General features: G+C 41.6%; 6 protein-coding genes and 1 long non-coding RNA gene across 7 annotated transcripts; 4 read left to right on the top strand and 3 right to left on the bottom strand.

Moving 5' to 3' along the window:
• Nucleotides 1-61: 61 nt before the first annotated feature.
• HmgZ (HMG protein Z) lies at nucleotides 62-7,877 on the top strand. The gene is made up of 3 exons (XM_020944642.2): nucleotides 62-154; nucleotides 6,743-6,963; nucleotides 7,031-7,877. Exons 2-3 carry the CDS (start codon nucleotides 6,811-6,813, stop codon nucleotides 7,211-7,213), a joined length of 336 nt encoding a protein of 111 aa, XP_020800301.1. The 5' UTR covers nucleotides 62-154; nucleotides 6,743-6,810; the 3' UTR covers nucleotides 7,214-7,877.
• A 547-nt stretch (nucleotides 7,878-8,424) lies between these two features.
• On the top strand, nucleotides 8,425-13,811 carry CngB (Cyclic nucleotide-gated ion channel subunit B). The gene is made up of 5 exons (XM_086826973.1): nucleotides 8,425-9,036; nucleotides 10,307-11,953; nucleotides 12,111-12,260; nucleotides 12,326-12,755; nucleotides 12,815-13,811. Exons 1-5 carry the CDS (start codon nucleotides 9,010-9,012, stop codon nucleotides 13,720-13,722), a joined length of 3,162 nt encoding a protein of 1,053 aa, XP_086683099.1. The 5' UTR covers nucleotides 8,425-9,009; the 3' UTR covers nucleotides 13,723-13,811.
• Ppcdc (phosphopantothenoylcysteine decarboxylase) lies at nucleotides 13,726-14,991 on the bottom strand. Its single transcript, XM_020944646.2, has 3 exons — nucleotides 14,364-14,991; nucleotides 14,159-14,298; nucleotides 13,726-14,087 (listed from the first exon to the last, which is right to left on the bottom strand). Exons 1-3 carry the CDS (start codon nucleotides 14,536-14,538, stop codon nucleotides 13,812-13,814), a joined length of 591 nt encoding a protein of 196 aa, XP_020800305.2. The 5' UTR covers nucleotides 14,539-14,991; the 3' UTR covers nucleotides 13,726-13,811.
• LOC110177779 (cytochrome c oxidase assembly protein COX19) lies at nucleotides 14,553-14,825 on the bottom strand. Its single transcript, XM_020944647.2, has one exon. It carries the CDS (start codon nucleotides 14,823-14,825, stop codon nucleotides 14,553-14,555), a length of 273 nt encoding a protein of 90 aa, XP_020800306.1.
• Nucleotides 14,992-15,015: 24 nt separating the features above from the next.
• LOC147644498 (uncharacterized) lies at nucleotides 15,016-15,626 on the top strand. Its single transcript, XR_015270397.1, has 3 exons — nucleotides 15,016-15,274; nucleotides 15,341-15,441; nucleotides 15,497-15,626. It is a non-coding gene; the product is annotated as an uncharacterized LOC147644498 (long non-coding RNA).
• A 232-nt stretch (nucleotides 15,627-15,858) lies between these two features.
• Tim10 (translocase of inner membrane 10) lies at nucleotides 15,859-16,459 on the top strand. The gene is made up of 2 exons (XM_020944593.2): nucleotides 15,859-16,140; nucleotides 16,267-16,459. Exons 1-2 carry the CDS (start codon nucleotides 15,987-15,989, stop codon nucleotides 16,386-16,388), a joined length of 276 nt encoding a protein of 91 aa, XP_020800252.1. The 5' UTR covers nucleotides 15,859-15,986; the 3' UTR covers nucleotides 16,389-16,459.
• Nucleotides 16,426-17,689, bottom strand: LOC110177737 (uncharacterized). The gene is made up of 3 exons (XM_020944591.2): nucleotides 17,445-17,689; nucleotides 16,798-17,382; nucleotides 16,426-16,734 (listed from the first exon to the last, which is right to left on the bottom strand). The coding sequence occupies exons 1-3, from the start codon at nucleotides 17,622-17,624 to the stop codon at nucleotides 16,483-16,485; spliced, it is 1,017 nt and encodes a 338-aa protein (XP_020800250.2). The 5' UTR covers nucleotides 17,625-17,689; the 3' UTR covers nucleotides 16,426-16,482.
• Between the last annotated feature and the right edge of the window lie 186 nt (nucleotides 17,690-17,875).

Genomic DNA, 17,875 nt, shown 5'->3' with positions numbered 1-17,875 from the left:
AAAATTTTATAAAGTGAACCGAACGTTGTACTGAACGCTGAACTGAACGCTGTGTGGCAAACTGCTGCTGCTGCTGTTGCCTGAGATTTTCGCCCGATACATTTTTTTGGGGGGCCTGCAATTAAAACGCAAATTACGCGACATTTTCGTACGGGTGAGTGTCAAGTGTTTCACTACGATTGATTCGTCATTGTATTGCCTTAATTATTGGGTATCTTAACCAGCGCCAACGTGGCCATTTATTATATAAATTTTGCAAAAAAGAAAGGCGCAAAGAATATAACCAAAAACCGACCCCAATTTGTGCCAGGCAGCGTGGGTTATTCCACTAGTAGTATGGCTATAGTCTCGGGTCCCATATATATTTGGTGGAGGAGAGTGGCTGTGGCTGTGGCTACGTTCTCGTATTGGGATTCAATTTTTGAATGGAGGGCGGCGCGCGCCAAATATATTGACGGTTATTTTTTGAATTTCCTATGAGCATTTCGCTGATTACCCAATCGATTCTTAGTATCTCTGTGCTCTGTGTAAATGTCAAATCAATATTGTAGGTTAAATATTTTATGGAAAAAATCACTCGCACACAATTTGATAGTTAACAAAAATATGGAAATTACAATAAAAATTATAAACTCAAAAAGTTGAGAAACTTTTAGGCCATGAGGGGGAGAGATATTCGGGGGCTAAGAGAGGTAAGCACTTGATATTTTTTGTATTTTATTAAAATTTGTTTTTTAATTTTTTGCGGGACGCCAGGGCGGTACAGGTGGGCGGGCGGGCAGTTAAGGTTACGCTTTTATATACTTATATCTTTATATATATATGTATGTATATAAGGTGGTTTCAGGAGAGAGAGGGGGCTGAGAGGTAGTAGGGAGGGGTATGAACAGTGGAGGGGGCAGAGCGGCGCCGCCAAATACTACTGGCATTTCGTTCGCACAACGCTCAGCGCTCAGCTCCATGCTTTTTATATGGACAGCGTACAGTCGCGGCAAAAATAGTCGGGCATGTTGCGCATGTTTATGGATTCCGTATGGCGGTTGGGGGCCTCAGATAAACATAAGTAGAGTAGGAGCCTCCCCCTTTATCTCCCTCATTTCAAGTGTTTTTCTATGCAAAGATATTTTCTTTAAGTGTCTATTAGTAAGCACAGGGGTTTGTCTCTGATAAAATAGAAGTTAAAGGTAACCCAAAAAGTATTGAATTTTTTATTAGGAACTTAAAAAAAAAAGTTGAAATAAAAATATTTTTAAAATAAAAACATTTCTTAAAAAAAATATATGTAAAATGAAAATAATTATACATTTAGCTAACTAAGAAAATTAAAAATATATATATATATGAAACTAAGGCTTTAACCATATAATAAACCCATATAATCCCATATAATAAACCTAAGTACTCTATTTGATCCTTTTTTTTATTGCATTTTTTTTATTACAATTATTTTATATAATTTTATAGATTTTGTTTAATAGCTCCCTTAAGTTCCTTCAAGTTTTAAGAATACAAGTATTACCTGCAAACCCCCAACCTCTAATAGTTTGTGAGACTTAAAATAAAATTGCTCTTGTATAGCTCCACTAATATTGTACGCCGCCAGTGTGCATGCGCTGTACTGAAGAGTTGCCTCTCGGCTGGTCGTAATTTGAAAGGCCGCCAGTGTGCGGCCACGCGAATTATATGGCACGATGTATGCAGACCCGAAGCGACGCCACTGTGCACATACTACAGTCGCCTACCCTTGGCTGTGTGGTGGCGTCGAGGAGAGCTGCGAACTGGGAATTTGCTCTGGCTCTGTGTGTTGGTTGGTCGCTCTCAGATACAGATACTTTTGTATGCCTGCCTGTACGAACGTACTGGCTGCTCTGCTCTGTGCTGTGCTGTGCTGTGTGTTATTTGATGGTCTCGCTGTTCACTCGCTCGCCCGCCTCTGCCCCGGAAACCTCCCTCGACCGACGACCGACAACCGACCGCCTGCCTGCCTGGGTTTTGCTATAGCTCAGTAGCCTGGTACAGCTGCTTCAGTTGAATTTCAGTTCAGTTCGCCTTCCTATAGACGCGTCGCCGTCGCAGTGACTCGATTTCAGTGCGATTTTCACAGTAGAGGCAGTAGAGGCAGCACAGCACAGAGGCCCAGAGCCCAGTACCAGTCGCAATCCAAAATCCCAGTATAAAGTGAAGTAAACACACGGAGACACAGGAGAAGGCAAAGTACGTACGTAGATATGGGCAATATGAGCATTTTTCATACGATTTTTTTGAGGCATTTTACACTCGTCGGCAAATTAGTCGATCCGGTTAATAATCTTCGATTGATTCAGGTTCTCGGTTATGTGTTTAAGTAATTAGGAAATTGAGAAAGTAATATCCGATATTATACCTTGTTTACTCGGCTAGTTGCCAAGATTTTTCTTGAGCATTACAGGTGTTTTTAGTGTCCCTAGTGATTAAAGTTTAAGAAATGCAAGTTTAATTCTATGGTGTAGTCATGTGCTTGAAGGAAGGGTTTTATTTAATTCATGTATGAAATTTTGAGGAAAAGAATTTACAAGTGAAATCATAAATCATTTAGAAATACTTTCTGGAGGAGGATAAAAATAAAGTTTGTTTATTACCATTAATTAATTTGGTTAGTTAAACTTTTATTTAAGTAAACACAACAATTTGAGATAGATTTTATAATTCTTTCGATGTTCACTTAAAAATGTTGTTCGGGTTAACTTTGTATATTTAAAGTTTTTTTTTAGGCACTATTAATGTGTCTTAAAAATATTTTAAAATTATAATTTCCTTCTGAAATTGGAAGTATATAATTTTAAATTCAAATTATGGTTTGGCCAGTGTCTTTCTTGACCCTGCCAGGGCACATTCACACACCAAATGCAAGTCACTTGACGACGCACCTGCCTTTGCTGGCGCTTTTTGATTTCCGATCGGCTTCGGATATCCTGTACCTTTGGGAAATTGGAAATATGGACAAGGGCCACCCACCTGTCGCCAACTATGGCTTTTTGGGGCTTTCAAGGCAGTTTGAAATTAGGTTTTGGTTGAGAATTGGGTGGCTTATCCTTGATTTTCGGAGTAGAGATAAGGATAATAAGGACTTGTGACTTGTCTTTTGTTTTATTTATTTTGTGGGATAATTTTAAAGTTTGAAATATAAAACTGAGAAATAGAAGAAAACTTTCTCAATAGATCTTTTCAGGCTTAAGCACAGGATTGAAGTTGTTTAGATGTTAATAAGTTTATTTGAGCTTATCACTTGATAAAACTTTAATAATTATTTTATGTAGCTTACATTTTTGTTATTAACTCCATTTTGTATACTATTTAAGCATATATAGTCTATGCTTTATAATATCCTTTTGATCCTTTAAGATCATCGCCTAACTCTTCACCCCTTTTCACTTTTACTTGTCCTCGTTGACTTTTTGCTGTTTTGTGTAGTTTTTTTTATCACGCTGTGCTCGTGTTTTGCTTTGATTTTTTTCATCTATTTCTTTATTGTTGTTTTTTAGCGCTTTGCGTGTTGCAGTCTCGAGTGCAAACTAAAAATGGCGCCAAAAGTTTTGTTATATAGTCCCCCCGCTCGCACACACACAGTCACAACAAAGAGAGAGGGAGTGAGAGCGTTCAAAGCTTCTTCTTCTTCGCCTCTGGGCTGAATTTTACAGTTACAAAGCTCTTTTCGCGCCAATTTTCCGTGCTTCCATGCCTTCTAATCGAGCATGCGAGATATAGGGCTTAATCTATGGGGGAGATAGCGGCTAGTTCCATCAAAAGTCTCGTGCGATCTTTAGATTTCCCGCTCTTTTTTCCACTGATAGGGAGAGAGATAAAGATACTCACTCAGTGATATTTGCAAAAGTAGGAAAATAAGGGAGATCTATTTGGTGTTTAAGAGCTAAAAAATATGAAGCTTTAAGGAAATATTTTAAAGGCATAGGATTTTTTGAAGGTATATTTTAGAGGAAAATTTTTATACAAACATTCAATTTTTACCTTGCATTTCTCAGATGAATAAATCAATTTATCAACATTAAATCCTATATATTATTTACGTATTATAAATAAAACTCTGTAGTGAGCTTTAAAATAAGAAAATAATTTTTCATTAAATTATCCATTATTAATAACTTGTTATTATAAAAAACAAGCAGTACAGGCGCCATCTGTCGCACCGTTTTGCCTTAATAGTGCCCTTATAATATATGCAGCTGTAATGGCGATGGCCTACCCTTTGATTTTCGCCACGACTGTACATACACAGCGAGAAACCGGGGGATGCACAGAGCAAAGAACGTGAAAGGGTCGTTAAGGCACTCGATATGTGTACCCATTAAAAGTCACCACTGTGCGTTCAGAGCGTTCGCTCACCGAAAGGGGAAAACACACAGGCACATAAAGGCCATTGCTTCCAGTGCGCAAATCCCTGGGAAAGTATCTACCCTAAAATGCTGGTTCTGCGCACAAGCTTCGTCCTGCTGGCAGTGTTTCGTCCTGGCTGGCTGTGTTGGGTGGTTGCTGCCGCTGCCACTGCCGCCTCCCTGCCTCGTTTCGCCGCCTAACGGGGCATTAAAAACACACGCCATCAGCACACACATATTCTCGGCCGAGATAAGCGTTGTCAGTTTGCCTCTCAGTTGACGTCAACGCCTCTGCTTCAGTCGCAGTCGCAGTCTCTGCCTCTGCTGCAGTGTCTGCTTCAGTCGCTGCCTCTGCCATTTGCCACTGTTTCCAATTCAATTTTTAGATCAACAAAAATGGGCAGTTCTTTGGCCAGGCTTTTCGGTCTTTTTTTTCTTCTGCCCCTTCATTTGGTATTCCATTTATTGTCCTTTGTGTGCGTCCTGTGTACTTTCGTTATATATCCACAGTACCTTCCATGGCACACGTTGCGTATGCGTAATGTGCACTACAGTGCTGTCCCTGGTGCGTATGCGTAATATTTATAGGGGAAATTAAGGGAAATATTAAAATTTTAGCTGGAAAATGGGTTTTAGGGGGTTAAAAATAATTTGTTATAATGAAAAAATTTATGATTTTAATATTTTTTAACAAATAAGTTAAAATTTTAAATATGTGTGGCATTTTATGCGACCTTAAGGGTAATAAATGGTAAAAATAATCTAAAGTTTTCGTGAACCTCAATAAGTATTATTTTAAATAAAGAAATCTATATATTAAATTTATTCTTAAATACTTTCTGGTCCTTATATAATTTTTAAACAAATTTCCCAAATAAAATCCGTTCTTCCGGAACGGAACCCTTTTTGAAGTGTTTTAAAGATGCTTTTATTCTCTTAAAACCGTATATCCTATATTCCTGTCCTGTTTTGCCACTTGAAAAATGTGTTTGCCTTGTTTTGTTAGAGCCAAAGGGCCAAGTTAACAGCGCAGAACAGCAGATACAGATACAGATGCATTTTTGGGGCCAACAACTAACCAAAATATATATCTAAAGGCACACAGACAGACAGAGGCGTGGGGGCAGGGCCTTGCTTTTCGCTTTCGATTTCCTAGGTGGACTATACCACCCCGTTTTTGCCTCCAGCAGAGGAGGATAGGGGAATAGAAGGAGGCCTTATCCTGGCTGCATCACGTGTTGCCGCAATGTGCGGAGCCATCCATCCGTCTGTCTCTATGCGTCGAACTAGCAACAATTTTGCCGCCGTTTTCCCTGTTGCTCCTGGACACACAGGATGTGCATGCACAAAAGGGGGGTTGGGCAGAGGAGGCGGAGGAGGAGGAGTGGTTGTGCCTGGCCTGATTGATGGCGACACTCCTGCACAGCCCCTCGATCCCCTCTCTGTATGTGTTTGTGGCAGCGTCTCCTCGGGGCCTCGGTGCCTCCGTGCCTCGGTGGCTCTGTGGCTCTATGGCTCTGCTCCTCCATCCGCATCCTTTACAGCGTTTTCGAGTCGTTTGTTAACCCAATTCACGTCGTTATGCTGACTCCTGGAGTCCCCCACTCCCCCCCGTGCGCGCTGCCTGTCGATGTCTCGTGCATTTTGCGCTGAATTCTGGATTTGGGTCAAGTGCATGGCTTATGGCCGTTGTTTGGGGGCCAGAGTGTCGTCGTTTTGCTGTCGCCATTGCCTCATTTGCATGCCTTTTCCCTCAGCTGATTTGTGTCTAGAAAAAGGGAGAATAAGTTGTCGCTTCGAGTTCACTGGCTCTACGAATGCGAAAATTTCTTCGGGGGTAATGACCTCTCTCTCTCTCTCTCTGACTTGTACATAATGCCAATTAAATAGGCAGTACATATACATATATGTATTTATGTATAAAAGAAGCAATCGGCAGCCACAATTAATCGGATATGTACATAGTATCGTTGTCATAAATAGCAATTATATATGTACCAGGAGGCATTTATGTATATAAAGCCGCCAGGATTATGTATTAAAAGTTGAAGGATGAGGAGTACAGGTCCTGTGCACGTACAGGCAAGCATATTTAATTGATGAATCCTGATTCATGTTCATATACAATCGAAAATGCAATTATTGTTTATTTCACAGATTGAGAAGGTAGAAGAAAAGTTGAGGGTTTGTTTTTTACAGATATTAATAAAGAGAGTTATTTATTGGTAATAAAGTTTTTACTTTAATGTATAATTAACTGTTTTGAGGTATTATATCATACTTATGGATACAATTGTTAAATAAATGTTTAGCTCTTTCATACCTTTCGTTTTTAACTAACTTTTCCTTTATTTTCCCCTCTGATTTTACAGTCTGCTTAAGAGCTAAGACCTCGTTTTTAAACCTATAAAAAAGTTAAAGTAAAAAAACAGCAACAAATATGAGTGGAGATCGCCCGAAGCGCCCCTTGTCGGCCTATATGCTCTGGTTGAATGAGAACCGTGAACAGATCAAGAAGGATAATCCTGGCAGCAAGGTGACAGACATCGCCAAGCGAGGCGGTGAGCTGTGGCGCGGACTTAAGGACAAAACTGTAAGTGGATCAAAAAAAGGTACTCCCTCTGAATAAATACTAAATCTTTAAAAACATATATTTCTAGGAATGGGAACAGAAGGCCATCAAGCAGAAGGAGGAGTACAACAAGGCGGTGAAGGAGTACGAGGCCAATGGTGGCACCGACTCTGGGGCGCCCAAGAAGCGAAAGAAGGTGGCCGCCAAGCCCGCCAAGAAGGCCAAGAAGAAAGAGTCCTCCGAGGAGGAGGAAGAGGATGAGAGCGAGTAAAATGGGCAACGTTTTTTCTGCATAAGTTTTAAAATACATTTTATTAATGTAATTTTTTAAGTGACAAACAAAAGAAAAGAAAAAAAAATACAAAAAAACCAACACAAAAAACTTAATGAAAACCACAAAAAAATATAAGAAAAAAGCAAACAACAAAATGAATTAAGATCCTTAAATCTTAAATCTTTAAATATGCACTAAATCAGACACACACACACAGCCACAACCACAACAACATCCAACATAAACCATAAAAAAGGAAAAACCTTTAGCCACTGTTCTTTAACTTCTACATATATATATATATTCTAGGTTTGTACGTATAAATGTAATTACATATGTGTAATTAATTAATATGTCATTAATTCTCCTTAAAAAAAGAAAACACAAAACACACACCGAGCCCCCTTTTAGCCACTTTCGAATTGCATCAAGTTATCTGGATTTTCGAGTCCTTCGATTCGGAAGCCACAAAGTTATATATATATACATACATTTTAAACTATATATATATATATGCATAAATATATATATTTAAATATATATATTATGTAATTTAAATGAAGCAGAAGATGAAATATGTAATTGTGAATGTAGAGCTGAATGGAATATTTAAAACAAACCACAACAAAAAAATATATATAAAAGAATTGTGAAAACAAAACGATGGACTTGATTTTCTTTGGAAAATGTTGGAAAATTGGGTAAAAGCTTGGCCAATATTGAGCTTTTTTTTGGTTAAAAGATAGCTTTATTTTTGTACGAAAGCATTCCGAATTTAAATTAATGCTTTTTTAGCTTAGTTATGAGTTTTTTTAAACTTTGATTTCTTCCAACTTTTGCCATATTAATATATATTGGAAAATATTGATTCAAAGTCGAATGTTTTAAGCTTAATTATGATCATTTTTCGATACTCTCATATATTTCAATTGCAACCTGAAAAGGTATATCAACTGTAGCTTTATAAAGTTAGTTTCCCTTTATGAATTTATTTTATTTATTTATTATTTATGTATTTTATTTTAAAATTATTTATTTTTTTCCTTGTTATTATTTAATTAAAATACATATTTTTTACATGTTATCCTTTAAATTTATATACATTTTCCCTTGACTACATCCCACTGTAATTTTTGGGAGCCTTCGAAGAGCGCCTGCGTTACTTTTGTTTTGGACTAACTACTTTTTGGTGCCGCACTTCGTTGTCCAGTTTATCTTCTTCGCCAAAGGCGACTGGATGATACATCCTCCTCGGCCAGGATACTAGAAGGAACTCTTTAAACCAAAGGAAAAAAACTATCTCCAGGCAGTAAAAACAGTAAGTCCTCTAAGAACTCTCGGAAATTTGTAGTTTATAGTTTGAAAACTAAGAAAATCCAAGATAAGTCCCTGAGCATGTAATAATTTCAAGAAAACTCAACCACCTGTTGAGCTTTTCCCCATCAACAAAACAAAGGAAAAGCCAAGAAGAGGCAGCTCTTCAGCTGGAAAAATCAATAGAGCATACAGAGCATATGGCTGATAGATGTCAGTTGAGTATATACATATAGATAACACTCGGATAAGGTCAAGTGCATTGCGTTTTGCGTGTCTACGCAGCACATTAATCATACGCCATGTGCAACACGCACAAAGCTCACTGCTAAACGAGTTTCTGTTTTTCCCGCTTGATTATAGGAACAGGTGGAGGAGGAGGAGACGGAGGAGAACTAACGACTGACCCTGAACCCTGGGTCCGCCGACACTGAACTTGCTCCACGGATCTAGGACTTATTGGTTTCACGTGGGTCACAATGTCCAGCATGGCACGCTTTCGGAAGGTGAGTTTAATGGCCAAAAAGGTTATTGTTTATATTAATCAGGGGATGAAGTATACAACAAGACAATAAAGAGCGGGGAAATAGATAAAAATGAAGCTTAAAGATGAAGGTTTTATGTTAATTATAGATTTGATAAGCAATTTTTATTTATTTTTAGAGATAGAAAAGTTTAATCTCAATTAAAACGATGTATTTTTGTAGGCTTAATTCTTTTTAATAAAATCAATATATTTTTAAGAGATTCATGTACCTTAATCTTATACTAAACTTGTATTTAACATGGAAATGATTTAGATTTTATTGGGTCTTATAATTTTAGTCAAAAGCTTGTAAAAGTGTGAAGGAGTCATTTCCGATCCTATAAATCATATATATTCTTGATCAGCACCAACAGCCGAGTAAATCTAGCCATATCCCATCAAAATCTATTTTTTTCAAAATTTTGAAATTTTTGTAAGGGGTAACATCGTTAAAATTGTTTAAAAAAATCGAAAAAAACGGAATCTCTTTAAATGTTACACTGAGAATGCAGATTTATTAACCTCATAAAAACTAACATAGAAATGCATTCCAAATTTAAATTAATGCATTTTTAACCAAGTTATGATATTTGAAAAACTTGAATTTGTACAAAATATTGTCGTACAAAAATATTGATTCAAAGAATAAGAAAATTTTAAGCTTTGCTAAGATAAATTTCCGATTCGATCCTAACATTTAATTTGAAAATACAAAGGTATATCTTCATGAAGTTAGTTTCCTTTCTTACTTATGTAAATATAATATTATTATTGTATCTTTTGTTTTATATTGTATGTCATTCTCCTTACTAAAATATTTAAAGGCTTTCCCGAATCTATTTATATTAATATTATAGCCTTAACTTTCCATGCAGATCTCAGACGAAGTTTAAGCCATAATTCGCAAGACTTGAGTTCAAAGCAGCTTTGACAGCAGGACTCTAGGGTTCAAGGAGAGCTGACTTAGTTAGTTGAACTTGCCTTTCTTTCAACTTCTACTATGTATTAGATACTGTTAGCAGACAGATAGATAAATAGATAGATGAGCTATTGGCGTTCCAAGCGGCGCTTGTGCGGGCGCAATTACCATGCGGATCACACTTGCTGGCCCCCGCTATCTTTGTTGTTTTTATTGCAATTGCGTGCTGCCGCCTGGCTGGTTCGCCTTGTTTTTATTTATTTTTCTTGAAAACCTAACCAACGGCGACCCTCAATCGGTGGAACGTGTACGCGGCTCCATTCATTCGCAGGTGAGCAGCAGTCCCAGTGAGGAGCTCGAACCGGAGGCGAGTGCATCGCTACTGAAGTCATCCCCGAATATACTGGAGAACTTTGCCTACGACGAGTTCCACAACCATCAGCGGCTCAAGCGTATGGCCACTGCACCCAACTCGGGCTCCGGCTCAGGCTATGGCTCTGGTTCCTCCACTTCCAATTCATCTTCCTCGAAGAGACGGGAGCCCAAGTTCTGTGACACTCTGGAGCGGCATGCCTTCATGCGGAATGTGATCAATACGCGGCAGCAGCCGGAGAGTGTGCGCCGCTACTCCAGTCCCGGGGAGAAGGAGGCACAGGTAAGACGCAGCCTGGAGGAGATCACCAAGGATCTCAAGGAGATCGAGCAGTTCGTCAGCGCCACCGAGGAGCTGTTGCAAAAGGAAAAAGAGCAGGAGCAGATCCTTAACTCCGTCTCCAACAAGGAGAACAAGTCGCCAAGTCCCATCAAGAAAGTCACTTACAAGATTAATGCCTATAAGGCACCACCTCGACGTCATCGTCCTGGCAGCCCAAGGTTCTATCACTCCCGGCTGTACTTCAGGAACGGCAGAATCGGTTGTGTGGAGTCCACGGAGCACCAGAACAATGTGGGCGCCACCCATGCTCTGGTCAAGCACATCCTGCGTCACGAGAAGCCATTGGTCAGTCCAGATAGCGTGAGGAGAGTTCTCGAACCGGAGAGCTTCGAGATGGTGCCTCTCCCAGGAGCTGTTGTTCCTCCAGAGATTGTTCCTGATCCCATAGCCCAACAAAGGGCAGAGGAACTGGCTGCTGCCACGGGTCAGGTGGTTCTACCCAAAGAGGAGGAGGATGAAGAGGATCAGCAGCAGGCAGACTCACAACCCATTATCGACGAGGACGAGCAGGATGTGCAGATCTGTTACAACGAATCCCCGGAGCTCCAGAATGAAGATCGCAACGAGCGGGCCCAAGGAACACCGTCCATCAATGAGAGCGAGATTGTGGCTGTCGAGGAGCCGCAAACGGAAGTTAACATGGACATGGACCTGGAGCACCGGAAGCCAAGCAGTGCTGGGAGTTTGGACTCTCAGGGTCAGCAGTTTCTGCGTGACCAGGTCCGTCACTTGGTCCGTCGCTTCACCGCCCGGGCCAACAAGGTCAAGTCCCGGATTGAGCTTCCACCGACACCGTCGTCCAGTAGCACCGCCAGTTCACCATCACCGCCGCCGACCAAGAGCCTGCACCCGTCACCCGAGCACAAAGTGCGTCTGGTGCCGGCGGGTCAGTCGCCGCATCACCGCGGTAGACTCTTCGAGGCGGACACCACCAGGTCAAATGCCTGGCTCTGCTCCAGTCTGTGTGGAGCAAACAACGATGAGAGGACCCTGGATCCCCAGGGCAAGATCTACATCTCCTGGCTGTGTGTGGTCTCGCTGTCCTTCCTCTACAATGCCTGGGTCATCCCACTTCGCTCCTCCTTCCCCTTCCAGACCAAGGAGAATACCAACATCTGGCTGGCCTGTGACTTTTGTGCGGACATTATTTACCTCCTGGACGTGGTCTTTTTCAAGCATCGGGTCATGTATCTCTTCGAGGGCTTTTGGGTGAAGAACAAGAACCTGACCAGAAAGAACTATATGCGGAAGCTGCAGTTTAAGGTAAGGATTGGTATATTCTTGCAGGAATTTATGATTTTCTCGATTATTTTAAAATGTAATATGCCATTAAAAAATTACACTAAAAATATGAAAGTTTCTTACTTAGTAGCGCTATTTAATATTAATTTGTATCCATATCTTCTATAATAACCTCCAGCTGGATCTCTTGGCTCTTCTACCTCTGGAATTGCTATACCTAAAATTGGGAACGGGAGCTGTTTGGCTGAGATTTCCTCGTTTCTTCAAAATTCAGAGCTTCTGGGAAGTTTTTCGTCTGCTGGATCGGGTTATATCCTCACCACATTTCGTAGGTTTTCCTTACTGACTTTTAATTATTTATTTAAGTAAATAAAACCATTTTTATGCTAACAGGTTCGAGTGGCCAAAACCCTTACCTACATGCTCTACATGATCCACATAACGGCTGCCTTGTACTACGCGTACAGTGACTACCAGGGATTGGGCAAGAATCGTTGGGTCTTCAGTGGCAAGGGACATCCCTATGTTCGATGCTTCGCCTTTGCCACCAAGACGGCCACTTCGATAGGAAAGAATCCGAAGCCGGAAAGGCAGGGAGAGTATGTCTTCATGACGGTGGCCTGGCTGATGGGCGTCTTTGTGTTCGCTCTCCTCATTGGTCAGATTCGGGATATTATCTCCACGGCCACCAGGAATAAGCATGAGTATAGGCAGCTAGAGGATGAGACGCTGGAGTACATGCGGCGTCTCAATCTGTCGCAGGAAGTCCAATCCAGGGTCAAGATGTGGTTCCAGTTTACGTGGGAGCAGCAGCGAACCTTGGGTGAGTTCGAATATTCCCTTAGGGAATCACTTAAACTAAAGTTTCTTTTACTCTTTTAGATGAATCAAACATTCTGGATGCCTTGCCTATTAACCTCAAGACCGACATTGCCATCTCCGTGCACATCCAGACCCTGTCCAAGGTCCAACTCTTTGCTGACTGCGAAGAGGCCTTGCTCCGTGATTTGGTGCTCAAACTTAGAGCCGTGACCTTTCTCCCGGGTGATTTTGTATGCCGTAAAGGCGAAGTCGGGCGTGAGATGTATATTGTAAAGCTTGGCCAAGTTCAGGTGATGGGTGGTCCGGGCAGCGACGTAGTCCTCGCCACCCTCACCGAAGGTTCGGTTTTCGGTGAGATCAGTTTGCTGGGCATTAATGGAGCTGATCGCCGGACGGCGGATGTGCGCTCCAAGGGTTATTCCAACTTGTTTGTTCTCTCCAAATCGGACCTGAACGAGGTCATCGCTTACTATCCCACGGCGCAGGCCATTCTCAAGAAGAGAGCGAGGCAATTAATGAGGAAAAATGCTGCACGCGAGCGGGAGGAAGAGCGAGAGCGAGCACGTAGTGCCCTCCAGGCGGATGTGGTCATTGGCAATCCTAAGACACCTGAGACGCCACCTAAATTATTACAAACAGTCATCCAGGCTCTACCCTATGAGTCGCCAGCAGTGGTCCTTATTACCCGTGGCTCAAAGAGGATGCGGCGTAAGCGTCAGTCCTTGCAGATGGAGACCATTGTGGAGCCCAAGATGGAGGTACTGGGAGCTAGAGCAGAGGAGTTGCAGGATCAGAAGAAAGCAGAGCATTGCCTAAAGCCAGGACGCTGTTCCCCCGACTTGCTCTCCTCCATACAGCAGGAGCTCAAGACCAAGCACAAGTTCATCAATCTGACGGACTCTGAGAAGGCGCTGATTAGTCAGTCGGCCAACAATTCGCTCGAGGATATGCAGGTAGTGGATCTGTAGGAATTCCATTCCAATTAATTGTATTTAATGTAAATGTTGTAACGAAAACCAATATTCTGCGATATATATAACAATTTTTGGCTTAACAATCATAAGGTTTCCAACTCACTGCCTGAGGGCAAGGCCTTTAGCACCGCTTCCACTATTGTGGGGACCTCTGCCATGGCCCCATTGCCTGTATCCCCGCACATTAGGGTCTTGCTGATGCAGGGTATTTCCTTGTAGCCCCAACTTATGAGCTTGTCGATCTGCTCTCTGGTTATGGGATGCTCGTACATCCGAGTGTTCATCGCGGGGGCAAAGAGCAGGGGCTTCTGCAGATCCCAAGCCCGCACTACGCACATCACGAAATTATCGCAGATCCCCTGTCATAAAAAAGATACAAAAATAGTTACCACAGAGATAAGAGATATTTCACAAGAGCCTTGAGACTTACGTTGGCTATTTTGGACAGGGAATTGGCACTGAGCGGGGCAATCACCAGCATATCCGCCCACTTGCCCAGGTCTATGTGTAGCACAGGATCGCCTCGTTTGTTCCAGGTGATCCATTCATCTCGATTGTGGTAAATGGGAACTAAAACCATAAGAGATACTTGTATTATAACTTGCAGAACTAGTAATAGCCCTCAGAAAACCCACCATTTTCCGGTATCTGCTCCAATTCAAAAAAGTGCTTAGCCGCCTCAGTAATCAGAATTTTCAGGTGAAACTTGTAGGGCAGACGCTCGTCGGAGAGCTCTTGGATTAACTGTGCTAGCTTAATGGTGGCCACGCTCCCCGTGGCCGCTATCATCACATTGCGTTCCGGTTTCATGGTGACTCCAACTCCTAGTGTTTCTCCTCCTCCTCCTTGGCTGGCTTCTGATCGTGAAATCCCAACTTGGACCAATCGGTTTTCTCCATAAGATTATTGTCCATGCGGCAGGCCAGATAGTTCTTGGCGTCCTCGCGGCACAGACTCGTATCCTGGGCGTTCTTCCGGAGGCAACTGGCGTAGAGGAGGAACTGTTTCTTGCAAAGCCCCTCGTGATCCAAGGGAAAGGAACCCTTCTCGGGAGGCGTGGGCACGAACTTCTTCTGGTTGTAGATCTGTGAAGTCATTGGAAGGGGTATGCCGGCAGCTGCTCGTCGGCTTATCTTAATTCATTGATAAAATATGGCCTTTATAATTACGAAATAAAATGAGTTGAATAAACACAGTGCCGGGCGGAGAGTGTGACCAAAGTTTAGAATGCAACTCGTTAATACTGAATACCAAAAACTTAGTGACTTACTGGTCAAAAAAATACTCAAAAGAGAAAGTCTTTGGCCAATTAAGCTTAATTATTGAGGATATTAACTAAATAGCTCTTCGTAATGGCAATAATTAAATGTTATGTTATTTCAGAACATATTGTGTAGCTTTCTTGTCCAGTTTAAGTTAGTTTTGGTTTGCGTTTCGATCATGATATCAAATCTTTTCAACTGGGCGGCTTTTGGCATTCACTTTGCAATGACATGTACAATGTTTCCAGAGTATCTGGAGGGTTTATCGTATTGCATAAAGTTTGGTATTGAATTATTTACAAATATACAATATTTAATAACAAAATTAATAATCTAAAAATATGTTAAAGATTCTTGGAAGACATCTACAACTCAGAACATTACACTATATTTGGCCTGCTCGGCTTTCTACGGCATCAGCGGATTTCTGTGGGTTTTGGTTAATTTCCGGGTTCGTATTGAAATTGTTCTTTTAATATTATGATATAATTCTAATTTTTTTACAGGAATACCATATTCTGTACCTTTGGTTAATAGTTACTGCTCAGCTTATTGGGCTTACATTCGCCTTTTTGGGCTATGCTCACAAGTTTGTGGGTTATTCATTTTGGAAACAGTCCCTTTTATATCCAGGTAGTTTCTATAAAGGATTCAAATCTTATTAAAATTAATTATTTTTAATATTCAAGGTTTTTTGGTCATTAGTTTCATCTTAGTTTTAATGCACTTACTGGTGGCTAAGGAAGTTATAAGAAATCGATGGATCAAGGGGTTTATAGTTGGTTGTATGGTGATATCTGGTAAAATTGAATAAGAATAAATAATTTAATATTAAATTTTTAATATTTTGTAGAGTAAAAGTAGTAAAATATTGCAGTATTTTTGAATCCAACTGAGCAGGCTTTGCATTTTCAGTTTGCGTTTAATAAACTTTCATTAAAATATTTGCTTAAATTCTGGCTTTAATTTTACGAGAGGAAACCTTTTTAAACAACAATGGCTCCACCCCAAATTAATTCTGCCGCCGACCAGGCCAAATTACAGCTAATGCAAGAGATGGAGGTGAAGACGATGTCCGATCTGTATTATCGCATGGCAAATGCTTGCCATAAGAAGTGTATTCCCTCCCGCTATCCCGAACCCGAGTTGGGTGAGTTCCAGGTGGATATAGTGATTAAGATAACCCAAACAGATCAATTTAATACGAAGCTCTAAGCTTATGTTAATTATGTTTCCACTTTCCCTATAATTTCACATACTTTCTCCCGCTTTCCAGGCAAAGGCGAGATCGTGTGCATTGATCACTGCGTTGCCAAGTTCCTGCACATTCACGAGCGGATTGGCAAGAATCTCTTGACCGTTTACATGCCGCAGGAGGTGAAAAACGATGCCAGTTAACTCGATTTCCACAAGATTATGTTTAAAACTTAAAACATTTAAAGAGAATAAACCCCAGATTTATGAGAGCAGCCACATCATAATACAATTTCCCTCAGAAGGTGGTGACAAATCGCGACATCTCCGGCAGCATGACGCTCAGGTCCTCGATGTTAGCCTCCAGACCGCTGTCGTCCGTAGTGTCCAGCTCGCTGGTTCGCACGCTATTCTCCCAGTCGGAGGAGTCGTCGCCTCGTGCCTGTTCCTCCTGGTGCTCCCGGCTATTGAGGCTCGTGCGGCTGGAAGTGCAATCGCAGGCGATATCTTCCTGGTTAGGTGGTGCGTCCACATACAGGTTGGTCTGGCGCTGTGAAGGGAAAGGGAACATGTAGAATTTCTTACAAGTTCATCAGTAATTTTAAGGACTCACCAGCGCCATCAGCTGCAGGTCGGAATGGTGGCTAATTGGGTTCTGGGAAAGATTCAGCATGTTCAGCGTACGCAACTCCTCCAGCTGGGCTCTCGTAGGCAGTTCATCGATGCAATTCCCATTGAGAAAAACAAATCGAAGCTTTTGCATGGCCATCAGCATCCTGGGCAGCCGCCTCAGCCGATTTCCTTTCAGATTCAGATGCACCAGGCTGCCCAGCAAGGCGACTGTCAGAGGCAATTCCTCTAGCTCACAGTTCTCGGCAGTGAACCAGCGGAGCGAGGAGAGGGCACCAATAGACTCGGGCAGTTTCTTCAGGGGATTTCCGCGCACTCCCAGCGTTTCGAGGCGTTCACAGTTTCGTATTTCCACGGGCAGTTCCAGGAGTCCGGTATTATTGCACCAAAAGGTCTCTAGAAGCGTCAGGTAACCCAGTTCCGGGGGCAAACGAACGATGTTGTTGCAGCTGACATTGAGGAACTTCAAACTGACCAGCCGGCAAATGCAGATGGGAAACTCATCCAGCTTATTGTAGTCGAGGGTGAGCACTTGAAGGCGCACAAGATTGCCAATGCTAGAGGGGATCTGTGAGGGGAAAATGTTATTAAAAACCCCTTCTATGAATTTATATACTTATTTCCCCCAACCTTGGTCAGCTTGTTTTGGTTGAGAAATAGCTTTAACAGCGTCTCGCACTGCTCTATGATGTCCGGCACCTGGGACATCTGGTAGTGGGACAAGTTCAAGGAGAAGGCCTTCTTGTAGATGGCGTCCTCACAATTGGCCAGCACGTAGTTGTTGCGAAAGAATTGGCATATCTTCTCCATGTTTTTTCAAACTAGAATTTAGCTAGTTAACCGAAAAATATAAAATCAACAACAGATTTTAAAAAACTCACTATGTTTTTTGGGGGGAAAATGTTTTCTGTGCTCTCCCACGTCTTTCTTTCGTTTTGTTTTGATTGCAGATTATATAAGCCATAATGAGAGTGGTTCTCAATATATATAGATCTTGCCATATACTGCACTCTTTGTTGGCCTTTCTCTTAGGAGAAGAATTCTTCCCAAAAAGCTAGTGG

Source organism: Drosophila serrata, unplaced genomic scaffold (assembly GCF_035046125.1).
Source record: "Drosophila serrata isolate PLE 108 unplaced genomic scaffold, ASM3504612v1 contig_165, whole genome shotgun sequence".
Taxonomy (NCBI): domain Eukaryota; kingdom Metazoa; phylum Arthropoda; class Insecta; order Diptera; family Drosophilidae; genus Drosophila; species Drosophila serrata.
This window is presented reverse-complemented; position numbering and strand designations above follow the sequence as displayed.

Bases quoted from the DNA above. Each gene is read 5' to 3' on its own strand.
- HmgZ (XM_020944642.2), top strand. From the start codon at position 6,811: ATGAGTGGAGATCGCCCGAAGCGCCCCTTGTCGGCCTATATGCTCTGG. The intron at 6,964-7,030 runs GTAAGTGGATCA...ATATATTTCTAG, and splicing joins GCGGACTTAAGGACAAAACT to GAATGGGAACAGAAGGCCAT.
- CngB (XM_086826973.1), top strand. From the start codon at position 9,010: ATGTCCAGCATGGCACGCTTTCGGAAG. The intron at 9,037-10,306 runs GTGAGTTTAATG...ATTCATTCGCAG, and splicing joins GCATGGCACGCTTTCGGAAG to GTGAGCAGCAGTCCCAGTGA. The intron at 11,954-12,110 runs GTAAGGATTGGT...AATAACCTCCAG, and splicing joins TGCGGAAGCTGCAGTTTAAG to CTGGATCTCTTGGCTCTTCT.
- Ppcdc (XM_020944646.2), bottom strand. From the start codon at position 14,538: ATGAAACCGGAACGCAATGTGATGATAGCGGCCACGGGGAGCGTGGCC. The intron at 14,299-14,363 runs GTGGGTTTTCTG...TTATGGTTTTAG, and splicing joins GGAGCAGATACCGGAAAATG to TTCCCATTTACCACAATCGA. The intron at 14,088-14,158 runs GTAAGTCTCAAG...TTTTTATGACAG, and splicing joins CCCTGTCCAAAATAGCCAAC to GGGATCTGCGATAATTTCGT.
- LOC110177779 (XM_020944647.2), bottom strand. From the start codon at position 14,825: ATGACTTCACAGATCTACAACCAGAAGAAGTTCGTGCCCACGCCTCCC.
- Tim10 (XM_020944593.2), top strand. From the start codon at position 15,987: ATGGCTCCACCCCAAATTAATTCTGCCGCCGACCAGGCCAAATTACAG. The intron at 16,141-16,266 runs GTGAGTTCCAGG...CCCGCTTTCCAG, and splicing joins CTATCCCGAACCCGAGTTGG to GCAAAGGCGAGATCGTGTGC.
- LOC110177737 (XM_020944591.2), bottom strand. From the start codon at position 17,624: ATGGAGAAGATATGCCAATTCTTTCGCAACAACTACGTGCTGGCCAAT. The intron at 17,383-17,444 runs GTTGGGGGAAAT...TTCCCCTCACAG, and splicing joins ACCAAAACAAGCTGACCAAG to ATCCCCTCTAGCATTGGCAA. The intron at 16,735-16,797 runs GTGAGTCCTTAA...TTCCCTTCACAG, and splicing joins ACCTGCAGCTGATGGCGCTG to CGCCAGACCAACCTGTATGT.